Source organism: Tauraco erythrolophus, chromosome 16 (assembly GCF_009769465.1).
Source record: "Tauraco erythrolophus isolate bTauEry1 chromosome 16, bTauEry1.pri, whole genome shotgun sequence".
Taxonomy (NCBI): Eukaryota; Metazoa; Chordata; class Aves; order Musophagiformes; family Musophagidae; genus Tauraco; species Tauraco erythrolophus.
In genome coordinates this window covers 17159647-17184000 of record NC_141480.1, presented here as the reverse complement: position 1 = coordinate 17184000, position 24354 = coordinate 17159647, and the positions used below count along the sequence as shown (strand labels likewise).

Genomic DNA, 24354 nt, shown 5'->3' with positions numbered 1-24354 from the left:
AAGTACATGCACCCAATGTCAAGTTACTGAAGGTTTTCCTCTAATTAAAATAATTATGTACTTCAATCATTTTATGCTATTTGCATCTCAGTGTACAGTGACAGTAAACAAAGCCAACTTTCACTTCTGCATAAAAAAGGTTTCTTCTCATGTTTCGTAGCATGAAAAGCATGATTTCTTCAACCTAGTATTATTTAATTTCACATGTGTGGTCAAAGCCAAGAAGGACAAGAACCATTTCAAGGATACAAGTTAGCTTCCTGCAATATTATGGAGTATCTTAAAAGTTCACAAGAAATAAAATAGTCCTAGTTTATGCAGACTTCATTAATAAGAGACTGAAGGATAGACAGTGGATTTCTTAGACTGATGAAGTGATACAACTAGATTCTATGAGACATAAATTTACGATCGATTTGTTCAACGACAGCAGTAACAGCCACCAGGCTGTGCGTAAATTTAACTATGTAGAAATGGGCTGATAACAAGTTCAAACTGCACTGGAAAGTGACAAACCACCTCTGCTCATTTATGTTTACCACATCTTTAGTCACTCCTACCATTACAGCTCAGTATCTGTTGAGATCAGTGACTGACAAGCTAAAGCCATGCATGTGCACAGTCACAGTTAACAAAATCTGGGCATCACTTCTGAACTGGCACGACTGTAAACACACATATCCAAACAGTTGTCCTTGACAGGCACATTCAACAGATTCATGAAGGCACAGTTAGCAATTTCTCCAAAAGCTCCCTTCAAAATTCTAATGCAAGAGACTGTCTTCCCCTCTACACCCCACTGCAAACCTGTAACAAAAACCATTACATTCCTTCAAAAGATGACTTAACACAAGATGCTGTATTTGTAATGTACATTTGTACATTATCTATAAGTGTTTTGGTGGTGCTGGTGGCATAATTACAGTCAGCATCACTACTACAGTGCACACTACCAAGTGAAACAATGATTTGACCAAAGTTAGACTACAACAAATTAAAAAAATCTTATATAGCATTACTGTCTCTTGGTGCTGATTAGCACCATCTGACATGCTTGAAGTAGCACCTGTTTTAATACAGAGGCACATTAGGAGTCTTAGATTCCAAAGTACCTATGGAAGTTAATGTACAGCACATCAAGGTATCAAATCTAAAACCCACTGGGCTGTAAGATTCTTCCTCAATATTTTTTATAATGGATTTAGAAGGAAATGTCCTAAAGAGCTTTTATCTTACCTACCAAGTCTTTTACTTAAAGTGGCTGCCCCATTCACTAGAGGGAGCTTAAACCATAGTATAATGAGTCAAATGAAGTCATCTTAAACTTCCATATAAATGCAGAAAACAAACCAAAAAAAAGAAATCAATTAAACTAGCTTAAATGTTCTCCTCAGATTTATTCTGTATGAAGTGTCATCAGAAAGTTACAGAAAGTTAAGATTTGTCTCCTAAAAGCACAACAACGCACAACATGTGTATTACAATTTCTTAGCTTTTATTGAGTGGTACTTTTTTTTTAAACAAAATCCCTTCTACAAAATATGTCACTTCTCAATCCAAAAAAACTGACAGCTTTAGATAAATGTTTTCTCAAATGCAAGATAGGCTACATTTTAGAAAGGAAGAGAAAGAAAGATTTATTTTAATTATTAATAAAAATACAAGAATTTGTAGTTTCAAAAGAATACTACCCTGCAAAACGTATAAAAAGATTCACATACACCTTTGCAATCAGGTCAGTCTGAAAGTTAAACAAGTACACGTTAGGAGGAAAATGTTAAGAGTTCTGAAACCAGGAAATGGAACAAATTCAGGAGCACGACTTAGATGAGGTCTGCATCTGCTCAGTGTTGACCCGTCTTATCATATAATAAGACTTCTGTAGCAAGCACCTATGTTTCAGAGTAGCACTGTGCTTCAAACAAATGATGATTAATGTGTTTAGAAACTGAGCCAAGATTCAAGACAAGGCAACACTTCAGGACACATTGCCAGGGAACTGATGCCCTCTGGGAAGTTAAGATACCAAAAATGCAACTCTCACTCATGCAATCATACTCTTCATAAAGCAAAGCAGATCAACATCTAAGTTAGGAACCCATACGCTTAGGTGTGACAAAAGTTTATGCAGTATTTCCTGCTGAAGCAGGACTCCAAATTGTTCAGGTTCCTTCTAGAAATGCAGGTTTTATTGCTGAGCACATTGTGTTTCAGAAGTTGGCTTAGAAGACACATACAACGTTGTGTATTTTTTCTTTTGTGTTTTCTTCTCAGTTGTGATTTTGTTTTCTTTCTTATCTTCTTCTTCTGTAGTTTCAAATCTGGATTCAGCTGTTAACCTATAGGCAGAGCAACCATTCTAAATATATGTTTAGTTAATAAAAAAACAGGGCTAAAATAAGAGTTTTAAGCAAAAAAATCAACAAGCAAACTGGCATACAAGACCATCCATATGCAAAGGCAGAGCAAGCAGTGTTTAAGAGTAAAATGAGACTCAAATAAAGCATTTTATATCAGTCCTAGTCAGATCTCATCACTTAAAGTATAGCCTTCCCCTCACCTATCTGCTGAAATGTTGGTAAAAAAGCTTACTGAATGTGTTAACTGTTGGGATCAGCCGTTAAAGAACCAGTGACTGTGCCATGCACATGAAGAAGATCAAGTCCACAAAAGCACAACTCCAAGTGAAAAGTCCCAGCAACACAACACAAACATCAAGTCAAGCATTTTGCTTTAACACCACCAAAAAAAAGGACTACACTTAAAGGAATACACTAATTTCCAGCCTAGTTGTCTACTACTACTGCCTTTATCTTAACACCTAAATATCTGAAAAGAAGTTGTTGGGAAAAAAATTATTTTCAGGCTCTAAATTACATCAGTTGTCTACTGACATGTTTTAGTTCTGCTGTGAATGTAAATGGGAATACAACTGCCACATGACTGTGAAAGAGGTAAGTTAAAAAACAAGACAAACACCTGAGCACAATTGCATGTTTTGATTATTTAAGAAGTACTTAATAAACAGACAAATGTGTCATTAGAAAAAATTGATAAATAGTGGTATTTATAGTGGTATTTACTCAACCAAATCACCCACAACCATTTGACTATTACACATCATTATTTCCACAGCAAAACAAATTATGGAAAATGAAGTTCCAAATTAAACATTGCTTTATATAAAAACACAAATTCTACACTGGTTCATCACCCATTTATTAAAGCAATTTTATAGTGACCTTGTGGATTTCTAGTGGTCTCAAGAGCCTCCAGTGAGCAACCCAGAACAATCTACAGCTGATTTCAGTGATGGTCTCCCAAACAAGAAGAGCTGCTACCCAGTTGTTAGGGATTTATTTGCAATACAGAGAGATACAGCTGAAGATGAGGACTACGAAAGGAGCTGTAACAAAAGAGCTCAGGGAAATTTAGCTACAGATTCCCCCCACACACACACCCAGTCTATCTTTACACACAAATATATCAAATAAACTTTTCTTATCCATCACAAGCAGTCTGCATATTATTTCCTATAAGCACTGTCTCAACAGACCAGACAGAAATAGGGTTTGCCGCGCATCTTCCCTAGGTCAGCAGGGATTCCACAATTCTGACGGCTAACCAGTTGTATCCCCAGCCAGCTTTCCCCCAGCTGCCCTCCATTTCAGGTACGCTGCTGCTTGCAAGCAGCCAAATAATGATGTGGTTACAACAAGAACTAACATTCAGGGAAGGAGAAAAAGTGTATTGGTAGTAATTGTCTTCTGATTGCTGTTTAGTCTGCGGCTCAGTCTGTGCTTCCCCAGCAGCTGCCATTTGGGATGGGTAGCTTGTGTCTGTGCATCTGCTCCTACGGTACGCGTTCTCCTAGTCTGTCCCTCCACTCTTCTGCCTTAACACCACCTCTACCCAAGGCAACCCAAAACATTACTCTAGTGGCCAAAATTTACAACAGGATGCCCTATAAAAATACAAGGCAAAACAGGAACACAAGCCAAAAGGCCAAATGAAAACTGAATTGACTTAAACCATGAATTGACTTCCAAAGCAGCAGAATTGGATTTGTACAACTTACTCCCCTTTTACAGTATTAGGTAGTTCTGTTAGCGTGTAGCATACTAAGTTTGGAAATCCAATTCACATCAGAAGCATCACATTGTTTCATGAAAGTGAACAACTATTACAATGTTATTTGAAGAGAGAAAAAAAGATAAATCTTTTTATGCTTTGAATGTACACCAAAATATGCAATTCAGCATAAAGTAAGCCAACTTCCTCAGACTAGAACTATGTTAATAAATACCAAAAGTAATTTATCAGGGGACTGACGCTGACTTATGAAGATGAAATAAGTGAGCCATTTCATGTTAATACGCTACACTAAGTAAGTTACAGCTTTTATCTGGATCACCACCAGATTGCCAAAATTGGCTTCGCTTTTGAAAACCTCAGTGTATGGCAGTGAGGTACTCAAATGCCTGAAGATTCGAGTAATTGAGCTGTCATGTGACAATGAACAGGTAATCCAAGCAAATAAGTTTCTCCTCTTTCATTCTTAGAATCTTATAGTTGGCCTGCAAAGGCTTCAGGACCAATTATTTTACAGCATACAAGTTGTTAAACAATACTTTAATTACTATACTGTTTTTTTAAAAAAAACACACATGTTTTTCTAGTGTGTAATAGATCACGTCTACAGGCTGCTACATATAACAGGAGAAGGGACAAAATGAATTAGTTCAGTTAACAGAGTCCAAAGTTAACAGCTGAGCATCATGTTATGAAATTAAGTCTCATGGAATTGAAAAATCAGCCGGTCTCTTTTTTTAATTCTTTTTTTACCAACCTCTGTGGTAATAAAGGTGCAGCACAGACCAAGTGTTGTGAACTACTGCAACCCCCATTCCCTCACTCGCCTGCTCCACTCAGAGAGGATGAGACAGAAGTTGGGAATGAAGGAGTGAAGTTGAGCCTGGGAAGAAGGGTTGGGGTGTAAGGGGAAGGTGTTTGTCTGTCTTTCTTGCTGTCCCACTATTTTCATCTGGCCATGAATTATTCTTCCCCAAGTCAAGTCTGTTTTGCCTTGACTGACAATTGTGACTAATTGATCCCTGTCTTTACCTCAACCAACAAACTTTTCCCATCTTATTTTCTTCCCCCTTTCTGTTGAAGAGGGAGAGTGAGAGCAGCTGAGTGGGTATCTGGCAGCAAGCCAAAGTTAACCCACCACAGTCCTCACACCAAGCCAGCTCACAGATCACCTCTAATTGCATTGTCATATTTCATGAAGCGTTCACACAAGGAAATGGATGCATCGGAAAGACGACATGACAGTTAAACACTTTCACTTAAAAGCTTGTGAAGCTATGATACAATTCCATCAAGCTTTGTCTTTGTAGACCCCAGAAACGAGACGTAATAAGTGTTCCTTCTACCCATTCAAGGAAGATCAACTAGTCTGATCAGATGGAGCTTTACTTCCTAAAGACAAGTGCCATGCCTAAGAGAATATTAGTTATCCAGATCCCCTGCTGAGCCAAACAGCTACAGGCATTTCCTGTTCCTGTTTGAATGAAGCCCAAATGAGGTAGATTTGGTATATGTAATCCAGCTAAACAATTTAGAAGAGCAAATAAGCTCTTAGGCACACAAGCCCTTCTTTAGATCCAACTGAAGCTAACAGCCTCAAATCTAAACACAAACTAAGTTGGGCAGCTATGGCATCCAGTCATAATTAGCCAGCTGGATTGAGTTGAGATAATGAACTAATTACTAATCAACTCAAGGTACCGACCCTGCCTACAAGAGGCAGGCCATTTCCTCCTGGCTGTGGAAGATGCAACAGTGTCCTTGGTGCCGCAGCCCAGGCTGGTGAGCAACAACTGGTGACCCCGATGTGATTCATCCGAGACCCTGGGAAGCCCCGACTCCCTCGCTGGAGCTGAGAGCCCGAGCCGAGCCTGAGCCAAAAGAGCCGGAGCCAGAGCCGGGAGCCCGAGCGAGAGTCCTTCGGAGAAGAAGGTAAAGCCGCAAGCCCCGACGTGGTATTCGCGGGAGGGAAGCGTGCTGGAGTTGGATGAATGGGCCGGGTCTCTGCTCACCTTAAAGCCTTTGTGAAAACAAAAAATGCTAAAACAAAAAGGGGGAATTATGGCAACTAGTCATTATTAGCAAGCTGGATTGAGTTGAGATAATGAACTAATTTCTACTCAACTCAAGGTACCGACCCTGCCTACAAGAGGCAGGCCATTTCCTCCTGCCTGCAGAAGATGCAACAGCATCCTTGGTGCCGCAGCCCAGGCTGGTGAGCAACAGGCAGCAAGGGCTGGAATTTGCTACTTCAGTTTAAGAAGTGAAGGAAAAACATTTCAATACAGAAGTGTACCTTTCTATAGAGCAGTTGGCCTAACAGAAGATATCACTGCCTACAGCCTTTGCACTGCCTGAATTACAATAATCATTACTTTAAAATAGCCACTTCAATATTTAAATCTTTAGTCCTAACTACGATGTTTGCATCACTCACGTGCCATAACCTTATCAGTACCATCATCTAATAAAGCATCCCAATGTTTGCTTGCTTTAACCCTTTTAATTCTATAGACATACACTGTACATATGTACATACATTACTCTTTCAACGTTATCTAGCTTTACCTTGCTAAATTCCATGAGCCAGGAAGACTCTTCAAACATGGAAATTTGTCACCCATACAAGTACATGCAGATCAGCTCTGACCACTTCATCATCACCTCCTAAGCTAAGATGACAAAGCTTTTCAAACACCATTTTCTAGAAATGAAGTCTGCAGTCCTTTCACAGCTACTATGCCTCTGCACTGCCACATTTCATAGACTAATAGGGACAGAGCTAAAGTAATAATTGCACAAAAACTACTCCAGTTACAAAAATAACCCTCAATAACCACAACAGGATTTTCAGAGCATCATATTTTACTTAACACAAGGTGAAACACAGACAATTATTCACCATGCACATGCCAATTATTTTTTCCTCCATTAAACTCTCCATTTTCAGGTCCACATTCCTGCTCAAGGTGTCAATATTTTTTGTCCCTTAGCATTTAGCTGTATTCCTACGTAGGGTCTGGCCACATCTATCACAGAACAGGCCAGAAAATCTTTTAGTGTTTTGAAACCCAACCTCTCAAATCCTCAGATTTTATCATGACTTCCTATTTCATAATAAATCATAACAGATCAGGGTTAAGTAAGTCCTCAATGTTATCTTAACAACATCATTAATTGATTATTTAGTAGTTTATTAACACAAATGAAACATGAACAGAACCTTCTGCCTGGATTTGCCTTTTACAGGTTCATACCACCATTGAAAACAACTTTAAAGCTCACATGGAGTTTTGTGGTGGGTTTTAGTTTTCAAAATACACTGATATATGTTTTATTTCTTATTTGAACTAACAGCAATGGGTGCAAGATTAGAACCCTGCCTCTGAACTATGACTTCATCTTCCACTTTTTCTACCCACTCTGTTTTCTAACATCAACACCATGAAATAATTTCTTTTCCTCACTCCCTCTCTTGTAGGTTTACCCCTTCAGTTCACAAACTGCTTCCAACAACTTCCTGTTGGCAGGCACTGTATTTCCTCACATTTCTTTTGGAAAGGGAAACAAGTGAAACTTTTTTCACACCCAGGTTACATGCTATCTGTTCCTTTATGTGTACTGAACACTGTCAGAACACAAGGCCATCACTAAATTATCCAGTCCTTCCTCTCAACTTTCACCACCCACATCTGACCTCCCTGATTGTTCCTCCTCAGCAACAGTCCCTGCATATTTAGACATAGCTACTTAAACTGCTCTTTCTGCCATGTTCTTTCCAGACTATTTCAGAAGATTGTGCTGTTCAGTTACTTTAACTCTGCTAGTTCTGTCCAACGCAACCTTGAGTAATTGATTTGAAAATCAAAATATCAATCCAATTACTTGGGAATGCCATTCATTTTTGCATATACACTGCACACATTTCCTTGTGTTAGGCCTTCCTCCATCTTTGAAGCTGCTGACATTCTACATTTAATAAAATATTTTTATTAGTAGACATTAGCAAGTTTTAAGCTCACAACATCTAGACTATCCCAGATTTTTTTTTTCTCCCCCCAAGCACTCCAACACATGTTTACTAAGACTATAAATATGAAGAGAATACAACAGCATCAGTTGGAAAACAGAAAAAACATCAGCATTCCTTTTACCAAGATAAAGTTGGAGCAAGTTACTGTTCTGAGTTACTTTACCATCTATCAGAAAGTAACTTAAATTCTCAGTTCCTGGGGAAGAACTTGGATCTTACTTTAGCAGCTGTATTTCTAGTTATCACGCATCCAGATTATGGAAGTCAGTCTGACAATACAAATAGCATAATTGTCTATTGTCTTGTGCAATGCAAATTCTGTTAACCAAATTCAAGTTAAGAATTACTTAATTTAAATCATCTTTAGGCTTTTAGCTAAATCTGAAAGTTGAGGGCTAAAGTTAGGTATGAAACTGAAGCATGATACCTACTGTCTTTTGATTTGTAACACAGTTGTGTGGCAGCTTTGAAGTGATCAAGAAAACAGTCCTATTTCTGCAGTCAGAACAAACTGAGTGAACTGTCATGCTATCTGCACACCTCAAACAGTTCCAAGTAATGGGAAAATTATTTCAAAGATTGCTAATGTTTCAAGAGTCTTTCATTAATCATCATTTTAGTCTTTCTAAAAGGTTTCGAGAGGTTCAACGTAGGCAGACGGAGCCGAGGAATTACACTGCATGCAACACTGAGGACATAGATAAAGAAGTGGATAGCATAGTTCATGCAGCGAAAGAAAAGAGATGCAGGTCTGTGCTGATTGCCTTGAGCATAGACAGAAGCTGACACTGACCTGGGGGCAGCTGAAGTCAAGGAATTACTTCCACTTGTGCTACATGAAGTAAAGGCATCATGATTCTCCTCTTTAGTTTTAACTCTCTTTCTTTCTATTTCAGGTTCAAGCACTTTTTGCATTGCTTGAAGAGCTCTGTTTATTGGTGGTGCTTCAAGAGTGTGTTTTTTCAGAGAAGCATCACTTAGCTCCAAGTTCTTGGAAGTCATCTTTGTTTCTTCCTTAGTGGGCAATTGAGTCACAGCAGCTTCTTTTACGGAAGTATTTTTGCTGTCCAAGTACTCACAAGTACTGTCCACTGGAATCTTCTCCCTCTTCTTTTTCATTTTAGTGCTTTTAAGTAACTCTAAGAAAAAAGGAATATACTTTTTGTACACAGTGTAGCTGGAGTTAACTTGTCTACCAACACGTTCATAATAAAGCTAATAAAGAACATTTCACATGACTAAAGGACCTTGGAATAATTCTCAATAGACAACTTACATCCCTTAAAGACTATCCTTTCATATAATCTGTTATCAGCAAGTAGGTATCTCAATAGAAGTCAGCTTGAAAGAGAAAAATCTCTTTCTCCCCATTCACTCTCCCTTTTTACCATGGCTTTTATTTAGATGCTCTTAACTACATGAATATGCTTAATTATTTTATTTCCATTTTGGAGGCTGCCGGCCTAAGCTTCCACAACTACGATTTTAAAATTAAATCCTTTGGGTATGGACAAGTACCAAAACCAATTCACCCATTTGGTTCCCCATTGATCTTCTTCCACAGTCTACAACTCCCTTGTTTCTGCGTGTACCCAGGCATCAGCTGTTCCTCAGGTGGGCCTCTGTTGTCAAAGCTTCATCCATCTTAAGCTACTGAACAGTTTCTCCTCTAAATGCTTTGCACTTATTACGAAGATCAGATCAGCTGCCTACATTCAGAAAGCTGATGCTTCTCATCAACAGATACTGCTGCTGTGGTGAAAAGCACGTCCCAAGAATTTGTTCCCACCTAATTCACTGTGGTTACGTAGCTATACTCTAAAGCCTCTGAACGCTCCAATATGTAGTCTTTAGTCTTGTGAAATTAACACCAGTATACATATGGAAGTAAGGTCCTTGAGCAAGGCAGGGCTTTACTATTTCAGTTAGCAGGTTTTGGACTGGTTTATGAGCAAAAAGGCTGCCATTTAAATATTAGTTAATATCTGGAACTAGCCCAATGTCTTCCTCTTTAATGTCGTTCAACTTGCAAAGGTTGAGTAGACCAAATATTTATTTTTTTTCCATATGAAAAGGCAGTATTTACCTTCAGGTTCGTATTTCATTTTTAGCTCATCCAGCAGAACTCGCAAGTTCATATTCTCGCTCTGACAAGCTTGCAAATGCCTCTCATTTGTGAAGAGTTTCCTTTCAATTTCCAGAACCCTCTGGCTCTCATACAGAGCTTTCATCCTCTGCAAGGACAGTTCATTTTTCAAGGTCTCCGTTTCCTTGCTAGAGTAGGAGGAAAATTACACAGTCACTCAGACTTGGTTGTTGGTGTTTTTTTTAGTCAGTTGGGCTTTTTTGTTGTTTGGTGGTAGTACAAAAGGAAAAAGACCTCTTTTGGTACAATGAAAGTTTTCACTTGAACTTGACACAGAGCAGTGAGTTTAGTTACCAGAAATATAACGCTTGTTAAAAACAAAGCTGTATGCTGAACAACGCACACATCATACGTAACTGGTCTAAGAAACTTTCCCTAACCTACAAAGCCACTATTTCTTAAGGGGTTTCTCAGCCTGTGTATAAATTAATACAACTACTTCTATAACTGACAATACAGGCTTTACACAAAGGCATTACTCTTAAGTGACCAACACACAATAATTCTGTTAATACTCAGTGCATGCCCTTGCCTCTCTTTCAAGCACATGGTAAGCACTGAATCATCACGCCTTAGCAATCCTAAGGTGTGCACATCATGTCAGTTACTCATAATAGCAACAACAGTCAGGTGACACTTCTCAGGAATTCCCACAGCAGACCAGTGCCTCCTGCTGGCAGTGCAATATTTTCATCTGAGAAGTTAAAAACAGTCCTGAGGAAAAACACTACGGACTTTCTAATAAATAATATGGAATTCACTAGCCAAAGAACACAACTCAACTAAGTAGTCCAATAAAACATTTCAAGTGTTATTAGAAGAGAAATAAATATATACAGCCCTTAAGAAGCTTCATACAGTTCCCTTACAGTTTTGTTGTGGGTTGTTTGGGTTTTTTAAGTACTCAATTATCTTGTATCTAGGAGTATTAACAACATCTCTAGAAGACAGCAACAATAATATAAAATAGTTCGGCTATCTTTTGCAACAATAAGCAAAATGTCAAACAAAACTTAGTGAGTTAGCTATAATGAACATAGGATGGCTCCACAGCATTAGAAAAATGAGACAAAAAGCATATTTACACATGCGGTCAGTGGACTATATAGAAAAAGTAACAAAAAAGGGAGACTAAAAATAAGTAGCTAGAAGATAAGCAGACCACAACCACCTTCTAGGCCTCAGATCATTATGTACGTACTTTGAGTTGTCAAGTTTCATTTGCAGTAAATCTGCATAGTATCCATCTTCAGACTCTCCTCCTTTGCAGTTACTAGCAGCTCTGGATTCTTCCATATTCTCATATAAAGTCTGACAAAGAAAAAACGTCAGATTGTCAAATAGCAACCTTTCAGAAGCATATTAGCTTAGTCCTTAGGTGAATTTTTCCATGCATTTCTATAGAGAAGCCTCATCATGGGGGCATTTAAACATACAACAGTGCTCAGTTGCTCAGAGTAATTCATTTGTTACAAGTGTCAAATGGCATTGAAACCGACAGTTCTCATTCAGTAAAAGAAAAATTAAAAAGCAAGTGCTTAACTCCAGAGGTTTTCAGATAGCATTGCATAACAGTTATCTTCCTCTTTACCTGAAAACACAGAATATTTAGTTAACCCACAGGGAATTTGTTGCAGCCTTTATTTCTAGGCTTCAGCAGCTGGACCTCAAAGGTAAGGAATACAAGCCCTCTTAAACAGTAGCCAAAATCTCAAGATCAGTATCATCTTTTAGATAAGAAAGTTGGTTCATAGTAAAGATGCCACAAATGCAATAAACTTGCAATAAAATACATCAGTAATGCGACGTTTTGAAGTTTTGTTTCACCTGTTTTTTTCCCCCTCAACAAGCACCACTCAGATTTAATACTGTCCCACAGATCTCACTGGCTTCTGTCAGTCACTGACTACAGGTACTTTTGATAGTTATTTGGATCAATCATTTAATTTCCTGACACTACTTATTCATAGCATGGAGACCAAAATAAATACTGATCAAGCTTATACATGACAAAACTGGCAAAGCAATCAGGCTGTCTCAGTTGCTTACAAAACTGGGTTAAGCCTAGCTTTATGCCACTTTGGTGAAACGCAGAACAGAGGACACTGTCTTGGAAAGCATAATCCTAATGCATACGCTAACACACCTAAATTTACATTCCAAAACTGTGATAAGAAAAGGCCAATCATGTCCATAAGTATGTAATAAAGTAAGAAAGGCAACAGTTTTTCGCTCGTGTTTCACACAAACATTAGTAGTGTTACAATAGTGCATACAGGTGTGCTCATGTATTTCTCAGCCTTCTAAAACACTCACAAGATACTATGAAGTTGCATAAGAGAACTGAAGAAAGTACTTTACAAGAATGATTAAGCAATTCAGTTTTTCTAGAAAAGAGCACGCTTCACTGCAAAGTTAAGACACATTAAGGAAATAAACATCCAATAAATCCAATACAACCGAGATGCAAAGCCTAAGTACACACAGTAAGAATGTGAAATGGTTGTGTCTTCCGAGAGAAAAATCACGTCATAGCTCAGTGAACTCTGACCAAGTAATTGGATTTAAACGTTCGAGGTAACTAGGCAAAATGTGAAGGTGCTACACCTAGGAACCCAGAAAAGACTTTCTCTACATCGAAGGTTGGGTGGTGTAGGATTTTCTGCTTCTCTGAACTTCTGAAGTGTATGTTCTCCAGCTGTAAAATAGAACTTGAGTCAAGTAAAGGTATGAGTAGTCTTTGGATCCCTTTTCAAACCTGAGCATGGATTTTAGATATTTTTCATATTTTTTCTTAATTACAGACCACATACCTTAAATTTTTCTAGTTGCCTCACTTTCATAAGAAGATCTTCTATCTCACCATTCTTCTGTTCTAACATTGACTGTAAGCGTTCCAGCTGCTCAAATTCTGCCTGAGAGCCTTTCATCTGTAGCAGTGTAGCCATTTGCAGCTGGAAAAGACAAAACAAAACCCTTACAGGAAATACTGGGTTGAGTGACTGAAAATATCAGCCTCTTACCCAGAACAGTTAAGGTAGTCAAGCCTTATTTCTAATCCTGCATATAGAAGCGCACTGCATGCTTAAACTCAGGAGCCTTCCCAACAGTCTTGTCAGCTATCCTCATAGATTGACACTAAAAATCTTTAGAATAGTTGAAAACTTACTCAGAGTAGCCCAGAGGTCTCATGTCTTCCTCTGTATTAACTAAGGAAACTATATACTGTCAACATTTCACATTGAAACTGTAAACACCAAGTCAGAACTGAAGTACAGTCCAGGTTTATTTATAGGAGCTTAGGAAAAAAAAAAAAAATCACCCTAGCTCACAGAGTTGAAAAACGCTTTTTTTGCAGTTCTGATTGGGAGATATAGATAACACTAAGTTTGCCTTCTGTAATATTAACCCAAGAATTTCAGCTTCTTTTACTCCTTCAGTAAAACACATCCTTTCAAGCAAAAGGAACACTCTTTGTCATGACAAAAGGAGTTTATCAAAAAAAAGCCTTGCATTTACAGCAGATTTTTCTGATGCTCTTATCATAAAAAGATCATACTATGAGGGCCTTAATGCATACAGTTAGTAGTGACACATCAGACGTTTAAACAACTGCAAAAACAGTATGAAATGCAGTAATGGAAAGACTTAACAAGGTGTTACTGATAACTGCAGTGTTTTTAACAGTCTAGTCAGTACGGATAAGGTAACACTGTAGGACACTTGGAGAAATCACAGAGAAAGCATCAACTGAAACAAACTGGACTACAGATTAACAGAACACCAGAGAAGACCATTTACCCTACAGAACCTCCTGTGTCAAGTAAAGGACATGGATGATCCTGTAGACAAACTAGAGCTAAGGAAAGATTCAATCATCTGCTCCTCATGGCTGCTCCAGGACACAAGGGAAGCAAAGTCTTAACTCCCACTGGCTGACTAAAACTATCCTTCCATTTCCCAAGCACGTAGACACCTAACTGTTTCCTCTTTCACTTAAAAGCCCACTTGCTAACTGTCAGAATTGCAAACTGCAGTTGATCTACATGAAAACAAAGAACAGAAACATGAAGAAACTGGAAGAGATACTGTGGGCTGTATGCTAGACAGTTTTACCAGACATGGTAAAACTTTCAGAGCAGTACAGCTTACATTCCCTTCAGGGATCTGATCTTCAGAAGCCCTAAGTACCACAGTCAGACATTCTGACAACTCAAGTCACAACAATAGTTACTATACTGTTGCAATCGGCTGCTGAATGAGGAGATCAGTTAACTACAGACTGAGCTTTAACACACAACATCACAACGCAACACAAAGCAGAAAGGATCCTAACAGGGATCTAAGATAGCAGCTTAAGGCAAGCAGGTGTCCTAACAAACTACCGACCTCCAACATTGATATTAGAAAACGTTTTATGGGGATGAATGAGTATAAATTGAAATTCCAAATAAAACCATTAAGTAGTAGAACAGGGTTATCAATTTGCCTCAGTTCTTGGTCAAATTCTTCAGTATTAGGAATGTTTCTTACACCATACAATCAGTATGACTGACTTACCCTCACATTACAAGGAGAAAATCTCTTAAGAAACTGATCCTATTCAATCATTTTACTCATTAAAACCTTTAGCTCCCAAGGTCAGATTTTAGTAAAAGGCAATTCCGCTGCTGCATCAGTAGTTCTTTTCTTTAAGAATATTGTTTCAGCCGTTTTCAACCTACCTCTCCTCAAAAGCTAGGTAACATACACCTGTATCTTCAGTATTACTCATTGTTACTCTCGATGTTCAAGCACTCTCCTCAAACTGCATGATCAAGTATTTGATCAAGATGAAGGGACCCACTCTTGTGTTGGAAAAAAATCAGACAACCAACATGAATACAGCTGGCAGTTTTGCAGCATCCCCCTTGCATTATCTTGTCTATCAGCTTCTGCTAACTTGTTCTCAATAGTATCAGCTAACAGGCTCCCACCCTATGGAAACGCAGTCTAAATTCAAGTAATACGACAAAAGTTATGACTTATTCTAGCACTAAAGATAGGGAGAAGCAAGAAAAATATGGACAAACATAAAAACAAGAAAGCAACCCAGGGAGGAAGAAAAAAAAACAAACCACACAACACAAACAACAAAACAGCACGATCAGAGGACAGCACAAGCCTGCTGTTTTCTTTACATTTATTCCTGACAGCCATACTTAATACACAAATAAATGATTCACATAGTAAAAGAATTAAGAAAAAGCAATTGTCAAGACAAATTGAATGCTAGTTTGACTTACAGGAATTGTATTTATTTCTATCCATTTAACAACTACTGCCAAAGTAAGCACAGTGCCTTCAGCGTAACTTGGAGTACTAGGGTTAAGTAGTAACACTAGTAGCAACAGAAAGATGCTGATGTACCATAAAAGTCAAATAGCACAGTGACACCTCCCTTGGTTTTTTCTCCCATTTCCCTCCCTCCAAACTACTGTATCATACTTGGAAGACAGTATGATCCCCCAGCTTGGGTACTAAAGCATTGCCTCACCAGACCCCAAGGAAACCCTGGAGTATTACAGTAATGGTCATACCTTCATTCTTTGCAACTGTTCTCTAGTGAATGCATGCTGTTTTTGCAGTGACTGATATTTTACTTTCACACTGATCAGCTGTCGTTCCATTTCTGCCCTACGGTCCTCCACCTACAGAACATTGTTAACAATTATTACTATGAAAATTACAACACTTGTCACTTGAATGATGACTTTTACAAGGAAATGTTACCTAGCAGTTGATGTCGGTTCTGCAATGCTGCTTTTCCAGCAACAGTACTTGAAAATATGCACTATTGTCATTACTTCTGAGACAAAAGTGAGTAGAGATTGGGCTTCAGCTGGTACAGCACTATCAGTAAAGTGCAACAGATTTTTCTTTTGTTCTTTTGATATCAAAATAAGGTAACGTCATATGCTTCAGTGCTGCTGTACAACAGTTTTGTCCATTGACATCAGAAGAAGTAGTTTAAAATACAAAAATCAACTATGTACCAATTCAACCCATTCCCTGAGTGTTGTCATAAAATAAAATTATTTCCTATGCAGTTAACGGCAGCTAAACTCTTATTCAAAAACTAATTCAAAAACCCTCCCAAATGCTCAAACATCCAGCCATTTTCAGCACGTTTTTAAAAGACAGCATTTAACAGCACCTTCTAGTATTTCACATACTATCTTCTGCATTAAAGGCAGCCTACCAGCTGGACAAAACTACTTAGAGCTAAAAGCTGCAGACACAAAATGTTACAAACCCTCAGTCTCATATTCTATCTTGATAGCCAAGTAATTTTGAGTGATTCCATTAAGTTTACTAACTCCCCAACTTCACAGTGTGCAAAAAACTGTTTTCCGTAGGTCAGTTCCTAAACAGTTCAACACTGAAGTAGTATTTGAGGAATAGAGATTCACGCTGGCCAGAACAGGTACAGATATTCTAGTATTATCAATGCAATATAAGATATAAAACTTATTAAATATTTCTTCTCTCCTCTGTATATTCTCACGTATCTATGGCATAGTTGTACCTCAGCAAAGAGAGAATTGCCTTTACTTGTAGGGTCCAAAGATTGCTGCACTGCATGATCCAGCTGAATCTGAAGCTCTTGATTAGCTTCACGAGCTTTCTAGATTAAAGCAAAGAGGATATTAGTCATTTAAGCATCTGATGCACTGCATATACAAATTTAATCAGATAGTTGTACCTCTTCTGTTTCCTATGCCTTTACACAGATTATCTTGTGATGCAGTACTTACAGTAAGACAAGCAATTTTGTTTCACCAAAAGGCTTTTTGTTAACCCTTGCTCCTCAGGACAAGAGCATAACTAAAACCTTTAAAGGAAAACTTCCATGTTCATCAATTGGAATAATGATACTAAGACTATGTACCTTGCTGTGCTATTTAGTCACAAATCCTCTACTTGCCAGTACACAGTTTTCCAAGGCATTCAGTAGGAACTTGAAATAAAAATGAGAATTACATCAGCCACCCGCAAGAAGGTCCTGTTGAGGCAGAACACTGCCAGGCAAAGGATCTCCTCACACAGCCTTCCACAGAAGAAGGACATTAGAAGAAGGACCAAACATTACTAGCCGATATCCCTCTTTTCCCCACTCCTGTGTCTCCTTCTCCCTCCCTCCTCAGAAGCCCTCTCTCAAAACTTCTCTGATTTCACTGAGAAGACACCACTACAACTTGCAGAATTCAGGTGTTCTCTACCACTGTTGAATAACACGAAGAGAATACCTCTAACGCATTACAGTAGGAAACAACTTCTTTTTCCCTCTCTTCTTTTTCTCCCTGTAGACGTTCCAGCTGATTACGTAAGTTACTGTTTATGAGTTCTAATTGTTCTTTGCTGTACTGAAGTTCATTCAGCTTTTCTTCAACATTGGCCTAAACAAAATAAGTATGAAATCAAAAGTTTGTAAAACAACTCCAAGAAAATTCCAAAACAATTCCCATGTGAACCAAACAGGTTTGTAGTAGTAATCGCTTTTAATATAAAATATTATCTTGAAGAAGAGGTTGTATTAAAGTCTCGTTATTAAGGCTAATATTTCCTCTGTGCATATTTTCTTAATAGCAAGTCAATCATAAGGTAGCAAAGCATCTAAAAATGAAATGAGCAAAAGTGCAGAGTTTTATCTCTAACTAGCTTACCATTCCTTTAGTCACTCACCTTCACACTTTCTAGTTCAGTGAGTTCCATCTGAAGATTGAGCATTTCTGAAGACATGGTCTCATGTACACGTTCAGACATCATATGTAGTTCTTCTGATTTGGCAGCAATAATTTCCTTCTGATGATCCACTTTGTGTCTTAATTGTTTCTCTGAGAGTCGGGTTTCATCTAGTTCTGCTTTCAGGTTCTCCAACTTAAAGACAGTTGACAACTAAGTAGTACCATTTTATAATAAATTCTTGAACAGCAGAATAACTTTGACTCTGTTCTAATTACAGAAAACATCTTAGAAATACAACTTAAGAGCAAACTTATAAAAATAAGCTTTGAAATTTAATGTAATTCACAAGGTAACTATGCAGATGTTTGTTAAAAGCCAATCAAACAAGTTCCTACACATTAAAACTATTTAATAGATTTGTGTCAATGCTAAGTGTGCTACTATGAGCTAAATACATCATCTTTAAAATGTTATTAGCAAGATATTAGCTGTTTCTGAGTTGCCAAACCTTATTTTTAAGGTCACTGATTTCTTGTCCATAGACTCTGGCAAGCTGTTCTTTCTGTTTATCCAGTTGCATGTTTTGCTGTTGCTTAAGGGAATCACATTCAAAACTCAAGCTTTCCAACATTCGATTCTTGAGTTCGATTTCTCTCTGAAGAGAGTATTTCTCTTGTTCAAAGTTCTGAAAGACATAACATAATAAATCTGCATGTAATACTCAAACGCTTGGGGGACAAGGCTCTCTATACAGGCTCAGAACCAAGACACTAAATGCGTAAAACTTATAGCTCATTCGACCTTTCACTGAAGTCCTAATTAGGGAATTGTCACACCCATGTTTAAAAAAAAAAAAACAACCCTGCTCTGCAATTGTATGACTTATTTGGTTGAGTAATATTGTCGTCTTCATGGAAACTGTGTATTTCTTTGCACCCACCATGAAGGGCCTGGGCATCTTTTCTGCAAGCGTAACAAAGTAATTTAGTGCCAGCTTACATGTCCTTTCTACCACCTTGGAACCCGATTACCTTAAAAATTGTTACAGTCGATCAGGTGTTCCCCTACCGCAGAACAGCTGGATTCAACATTTGGTAAAGACACATAAATTATCTACTGCTTAGTAATAAATCCCATCAACCCTTCCACACTGAGAAATGACTTTTTAATCAGTTTCCCTCTATGCCTGATTGTGTATTTTGCTAATTATAAAAAGCAGTATCACTTTACTCTTCCATTCAGCTGGCAATTAAAGAGAAGGAAAAAATAAAGAGAATCTTGAAAGCAGAAAAGGTAAATACCAAAACCCAGTCAGTCTAAAGATGCAAGATATAGTATTTTTTTAAATAAAAAAACTCTTAAAACACAAACTAGAATTAAAAAAAGGAACATAACAAAACTAAAAGCTGTCAGGTATAAAATTGACCTCCAAGGCCCAGTCACCAGCTTATCAAGGACAGACTTGGCTCTCAAATACACAGGACAAGAGTTTTAACTCACAGATAAGACAGTGCATGAAGAAGGTTTGGAGTAGGCTGCTGACCAGAGCCAAGGAAGGCAAAAATCCAGCACGATATGTCTACACAGACTTTTACAGAAGGGTACACAGATTTTTTCCTCAAAGACTCTTGTGCCTACTGTTAAAACTTACAGTTGTGTTCACAGTAATTGCTTGGGCTCTCAGATTCCAAAGAAGAGAACCACAGATTCAAAAGCTCAAAAGAATCCGTTGGATAACCACGCTTCCCACACAAGACGTTACTCTACTGTATGAAAGCACAGTTCCTTCCCTCTGCCCTTGGACTCCAAGTTACTAATCGATCTGGTTCACACAAGCTTAGTTTATAACTTTGCTCCAGCCTGTAATTCAAGATTACAACCTATGGGTGCAGTTTCACAACGCAGTAGCTACAACTCAGGCTGTCTGCAGGAAAGGATGATCCTGCCCTGCCTTCCTTATCTCTTGTGCTTTCCAGCTGCCCCTCTTGCACCAAGCCTATGATAGCAAACTGATCAAAACAAGCTATTATTCAGAAGAGCAGGGTACCACAACTCTCCAGCTGGTGTAAAAAAAAAAAAACACACAAAAAAAACATAACAAAAACTGCAACCAAACTGCAAACATTTTAGCTATATCACAAGAGAAGGGATGTATGCACAGCCAGAAACAGATTAAATGAGAAGAAATGGTCTATCTGAAGGATGGGCTGACTGAAAAACAAACATCAAAATTGAAGTGGTTATGAAAAGTGGGAGAGATTTGCTTGATCAGAATTTTCTTTCACAACTACGAACCTAACTAGTTGACTAAATAGTATCTTCAAGTTTCAACACTACACTACCCTTTTTTGTGAGCTGTAAAGAAATGTACTAATAAATTCATAATCCCTTGATATCTAGGAAATTTGAAAACTTCAATGCAGAAGAAATCAATTTTACAGTCTTGCTAGTAGTGTTCTTTTTACAGCTTTAAGTGACACAAAGCTTGTAGGGAGAGCACAACATGATTGAATTTTTAAACATACCAAAAAGACATGCTTAAAAAAAAATTACTTTAGCACCTACTATTCACTTCACATTAAAGGTAATTAATCCTACAGAGTACTGAACACTTGATGCATAATCAGCTCTCAAACCCTGCCCCAGTCAGATAAAATCATGCTCAATATCTTAGAGCAGAGATAAAAAGCCCTCTCTACAAATACTTACACTAAAAAGGCTCATTAAAATTAACCTACACTCTAAAAGGCATTTAAAACATCTGTGACATTCAGAAAATAGCTGAAATAAAACAAAAGCTCTTGACTGCTTTTTTTCCCCTCAAAGTTTGAAACATTACCTCAGTTTTCTCAGTCAATTCACGGCGTGTTTGGTCCAACTGGTTTTGAACCTCACTTTGGGACTCCAATAAATGAAGGCCATATTGTGCTGCCTTCCTTCGCTCGTTCTCAGCTTCCTTGAGTTGATGTCTAAGGCTTAAAACAGTCTCTGTCTCCATTCTTCTTCCTTTTGTTCCTTCAACATTGCAAACACAAAATGATTAAAAAAACCATATTGCATCAAGTTACAGTAGTTAATCTGCAAGAAATTATTGGATTTCCTTTCTTCATTAGGATACAGGGATATATTTTTTGCATTAAGACAAAAAAAAAAGAGATGGCTCATGAACAAACAGTCCTGTGAACAGTAAAATAACAGCTATTTCTCCATAAATTCAGTTACATCTTACTCCTGACTACGTCTTAAGTAACAGCATGCAGCAAAACAACACTGCACACCCAGCCCAGTTTCCTCACACACTAGAACCCAAGTCAATCGGGAGTATCACTGTCTTGCCACGTGCATGAGAAGGTGAGGAAATAACCCTGGAAAAACGCTTTGATGCATATGCTGACAATATTTCCTGTGTATTATAAATAAAGCCACACTAACTACAGCATTACTTGTGTACAGACACTGCTCACGACTCGTACAGGCAGCTGTATTAGCAGGATAGATCACTCCTAATAACATTACGTAGGACACGGAAACAGATAAAGGTAGTGGAAGGAAAGAGTCCAAAATAGAAACCGTATTAAAATCTATGTAATTTTAACACCAGGGTTTTTGTTTATTTAGGTGCTTAATGGAGTCTTTCACAACTGTTTGCCATTTTAAACTTAAGTAACTGCAGGTAGCATATTTGTTAATAATCATGTCTTTGTCACATGTTTCAGAAAACTCATCCATTCCTGTCTTCATATCATAACAGAAGACACAAGTAAAGGTGAATTTTGCAAAACGTTAAGACAAAATAAATCCAAACAAATATTTTCAAAAATACAAATCAAGTAAAACTAACACCATAAGCTTGTATGACTGCTTGCTCCCAACCACTACATCAGCACACTGAAAAAAAATCCTATTAAGGCACAAACTGCTAAGCAACTTAGGCTTCTGAACAGCATAAGCCAAGAGTCCTCTCAAAAAGTATGCAGTAACAATGATATACAAATACCAAAAAAAAAATCTGCAGTTGATTCTTCGAAGTCAGGGCTCATAATTTGCATACAATTTCAAGATTCGAGTAATTCTTCATTGAAGATCTTATTCTGTGCTTTTTCTTGTTACATAAAAAATTTAGTTGTTGCCACTTCGTATTGGCACATCTATTATCCTTATGAATGTTAGCAAGATGCTGGTCTTAATCAAGAGCAAATTTTACAACATAACACAGGAGAGTATTTTTAAGAGTCATTATTGCAATATAATGCTTTCTCCTTTTTTTTTTTGCTAACTTTTATTCAGCATGGGTAAGTCCACACTTCCTATAAAAGAAAAAAAATTAACATGCAAAAGTACATCATGCCAAAATTGTGCTAATTCCTTTCAAAGATATAAGATAGAAATTACTAAATTCTGTTTGTCACCTTTTCTAATTACTTGCTGTTATTCAAGTTTAACACACACAAAGACACTTTATCCAGCCAGGCTTTGAACTTTCAGTTTTTCACACCTAACCACTCCAATGCTTGAAATACTAGTTTTGCACTCTTATGCCAAAATAAGTCAGTGAAAGACAGGAAGTTTGCACACCTATAACTAAGAATCAACAATATTGTTAATAGCGCAAGGACACAGACACTGTGTACAATTTAATAATGAAATATTTAACAGTAAGATATAGCAACACAAGCATATAGGCAACCACTCCTGGCACGCATTTGCATTAGTAAAAGGGATGAAACAATCCTTAACCACTTTCATAAAGCTATTTTAGAAATTCTGTTTATTTTCTGATCAAACAACACTATAGAGGCAGCACAGCAATTGGATTGCTCCTAGCTTAATAAATTAAATTCACTCACCTTCAGAAGTCCATTTAAGTATTTCTTGACTTTATTCTCATACTCCACCTTTAAAAGAAGGGCAGGAAAAAGAAAAAAAAAAGGCAACAGTTGTCTAGTGTGAAAGAGTATAAGCTGCCATTACAGCACAGTCCTTCATGCCCGCCTTCTTCTGAAAAGGCTTAACGCCTGTGGCTATCTCATGAAAATGCAGATCACAAGCTAAAACCCCACACAAATGCAAATCTTATTCAAATCTCGGCTGAGGCAGCTGTCAGATAGTTTAGAAACAGTCAGAGGAGGCTATGCTGCCAAAGGCTAGACCTCTGCAACTGGCCTGAGGGGCAAGTAAACAGGCTACACGCAGGGTCACCTTCTTCTGGCACACATGGAACTTTTAAAGGTTGTTTGGGGATTTCACCTTGCTCCCACCTTCTTCTGCAATTGCTTTTGCATGCTTTCCTCCAGCTTCACATACAAGATGTTTGAGCTCCTAATAAATAATTTACTGGACAATATTAGAACAAGATCTTAAGCTTGTCTTCAACTTTACAGTTGCAGTATAGAGGAAAAGAGAAACAGTTTTCCTGTTCACATGTTCCTTACCAGCTATTAGGGAAAACACTAAGTATGGCTTTTGGAGCACAGACATCCTCAACTTTTCATTGTTGATTGTGGGTGAAGTTCATCTGGCAAGTCCAGGTAGCTTGTTCAGTAAAACTGTATTGTTATACAGAAAAGTAATTGCCTGCAATTTAATACTATACATGTGGTTAAGTAAACTATACTGAAAAAAAAATGTTTTAAGATAAATTACAAAGGTAGTAACGTAAGCAGGTAAGAGGCAAAATAATAAAAAATCAGTCTCCATTTTTTCTACCAAGACTTACAAGGGAGTTACTCACTTTTGGCTATTTGTCTTCAAACATCTTATGACACATTCTGCAGTGAGGGCTCCAAACCTTGATTATTCAACCATTTATGTACTCCTTGATAAAAATAACAGGCTAGGAGATAAAAGGGCACTCTCTTAGCATACCAACTTTCTTCTCCCACTCTGTAACGGTTCTTTTACTTAAACCGCTATCCCTAAGGGTCATATGCCACAGCTGCCTATGTTCTGACCTATTAATGAGTGCCTACACAGTTTTCTGGTCATTACTATAATTAGCAAGATGCTTTCTCTCCCTTAAGCCAGGTATTCCCTTCGCAATTCATTTCAGCTATTAAACAAGTCTATTTTTTCACCTACCAAGTTGCCCATCCAAGCTGAAATATTTTCAGGGCTAATCACCTTCCACGAAAACACATTCTAGGATGGGTAAGAATTACAGAGAACAAAAAAAAAAAAAACTCAAATCAGACCGCAGCCTAATCTTTCCGCCAGTACAGAGCCCTCGGCAAACCGGCAGCCGGCTGTCAGCACCGCAACCGTGAGCTCGGGCCGTGCTCCCGCCGCGCCGCCCGGCCGTGCCGCGCTGCGCTCTGCCCGCCGCGCACCCTCCTCGCCCCTTCGGGCCACCGCAGCC

At 38.0% G+C, this 24354-nt stretch overlaps 1 protein-coding gene across 2 annotated transcripts; it reads right to left on the bottom strand.

Moving 5' to 3' along the window:
• Positions 1-1700: 1700 nt before the first annotated feature.
• SPDL1 (spindle apparatus coiled-coil protein 1) lies at positions 1701-24151 on the bottom strand. 2 transcript variants are annotated; one of them, XM_009982417.2, is made up of 14 exons: positions 24078-24151; positions 23731-23832; positions 22847-22894; positions 20839-21014; positions 18508-18684; positions 17997-18191; positions 17561-17710; positions 16840-16938; positions 15851-15961; positions 13085-13225; positions 11473-11582; positions 10212-10399; positions 8919-9264; positions 1701-2339 (listed from the first exon to the last, which is right to left on the bottom strand). In XM_009982417.2, the coding sequence occupies exons 4-14, from the start codon at positions 20995-20997 to the stop codon at positions 2189-2191; spliced, it is 1827 nt and encodes a 608-aa protein (XP_009980719.1). In that variant the 5' UTR covers positions 20998-21014; positions 22847-22894; positions 23731-23832; positions 24078-24151; the 3' UTR covers positions 1701-2188. The 2 variants fall into 2 exon arrangements, with proteins under 2 accessions (XP_009980719.1, XP_086477581.1); XM_086621455.1 differs by lacking the exon at positions 15851-15961.
• Positions 24152-24354: the final 203 nt, after the last annotated feature.

Bases quoted from the DNA above. Each gene is read 5' to 3' on its own strand.
- SPDL1 (XM_009982417.2), bottom strand. From the start codon at position 20,997: ATGGAGACAGAGACTGTTTTAAGCCTTAGACATCAACTCAAGGAAGCT. The intron at 16,939-17,560 runs GTATTCTCTTCG...GCTTTAATCTAG, and splicing joins CCTACTGTAATGCGTTAGAG to AAAGCTCGTGAAGCTAATCA. The intron at 13,226-15,850 runs GTATGACCATTA...TGTCTTTTCCAG, and splicing joins AACAGTTGCAAAGAATGAAG to CTGCAAATGGCTACACTGCT.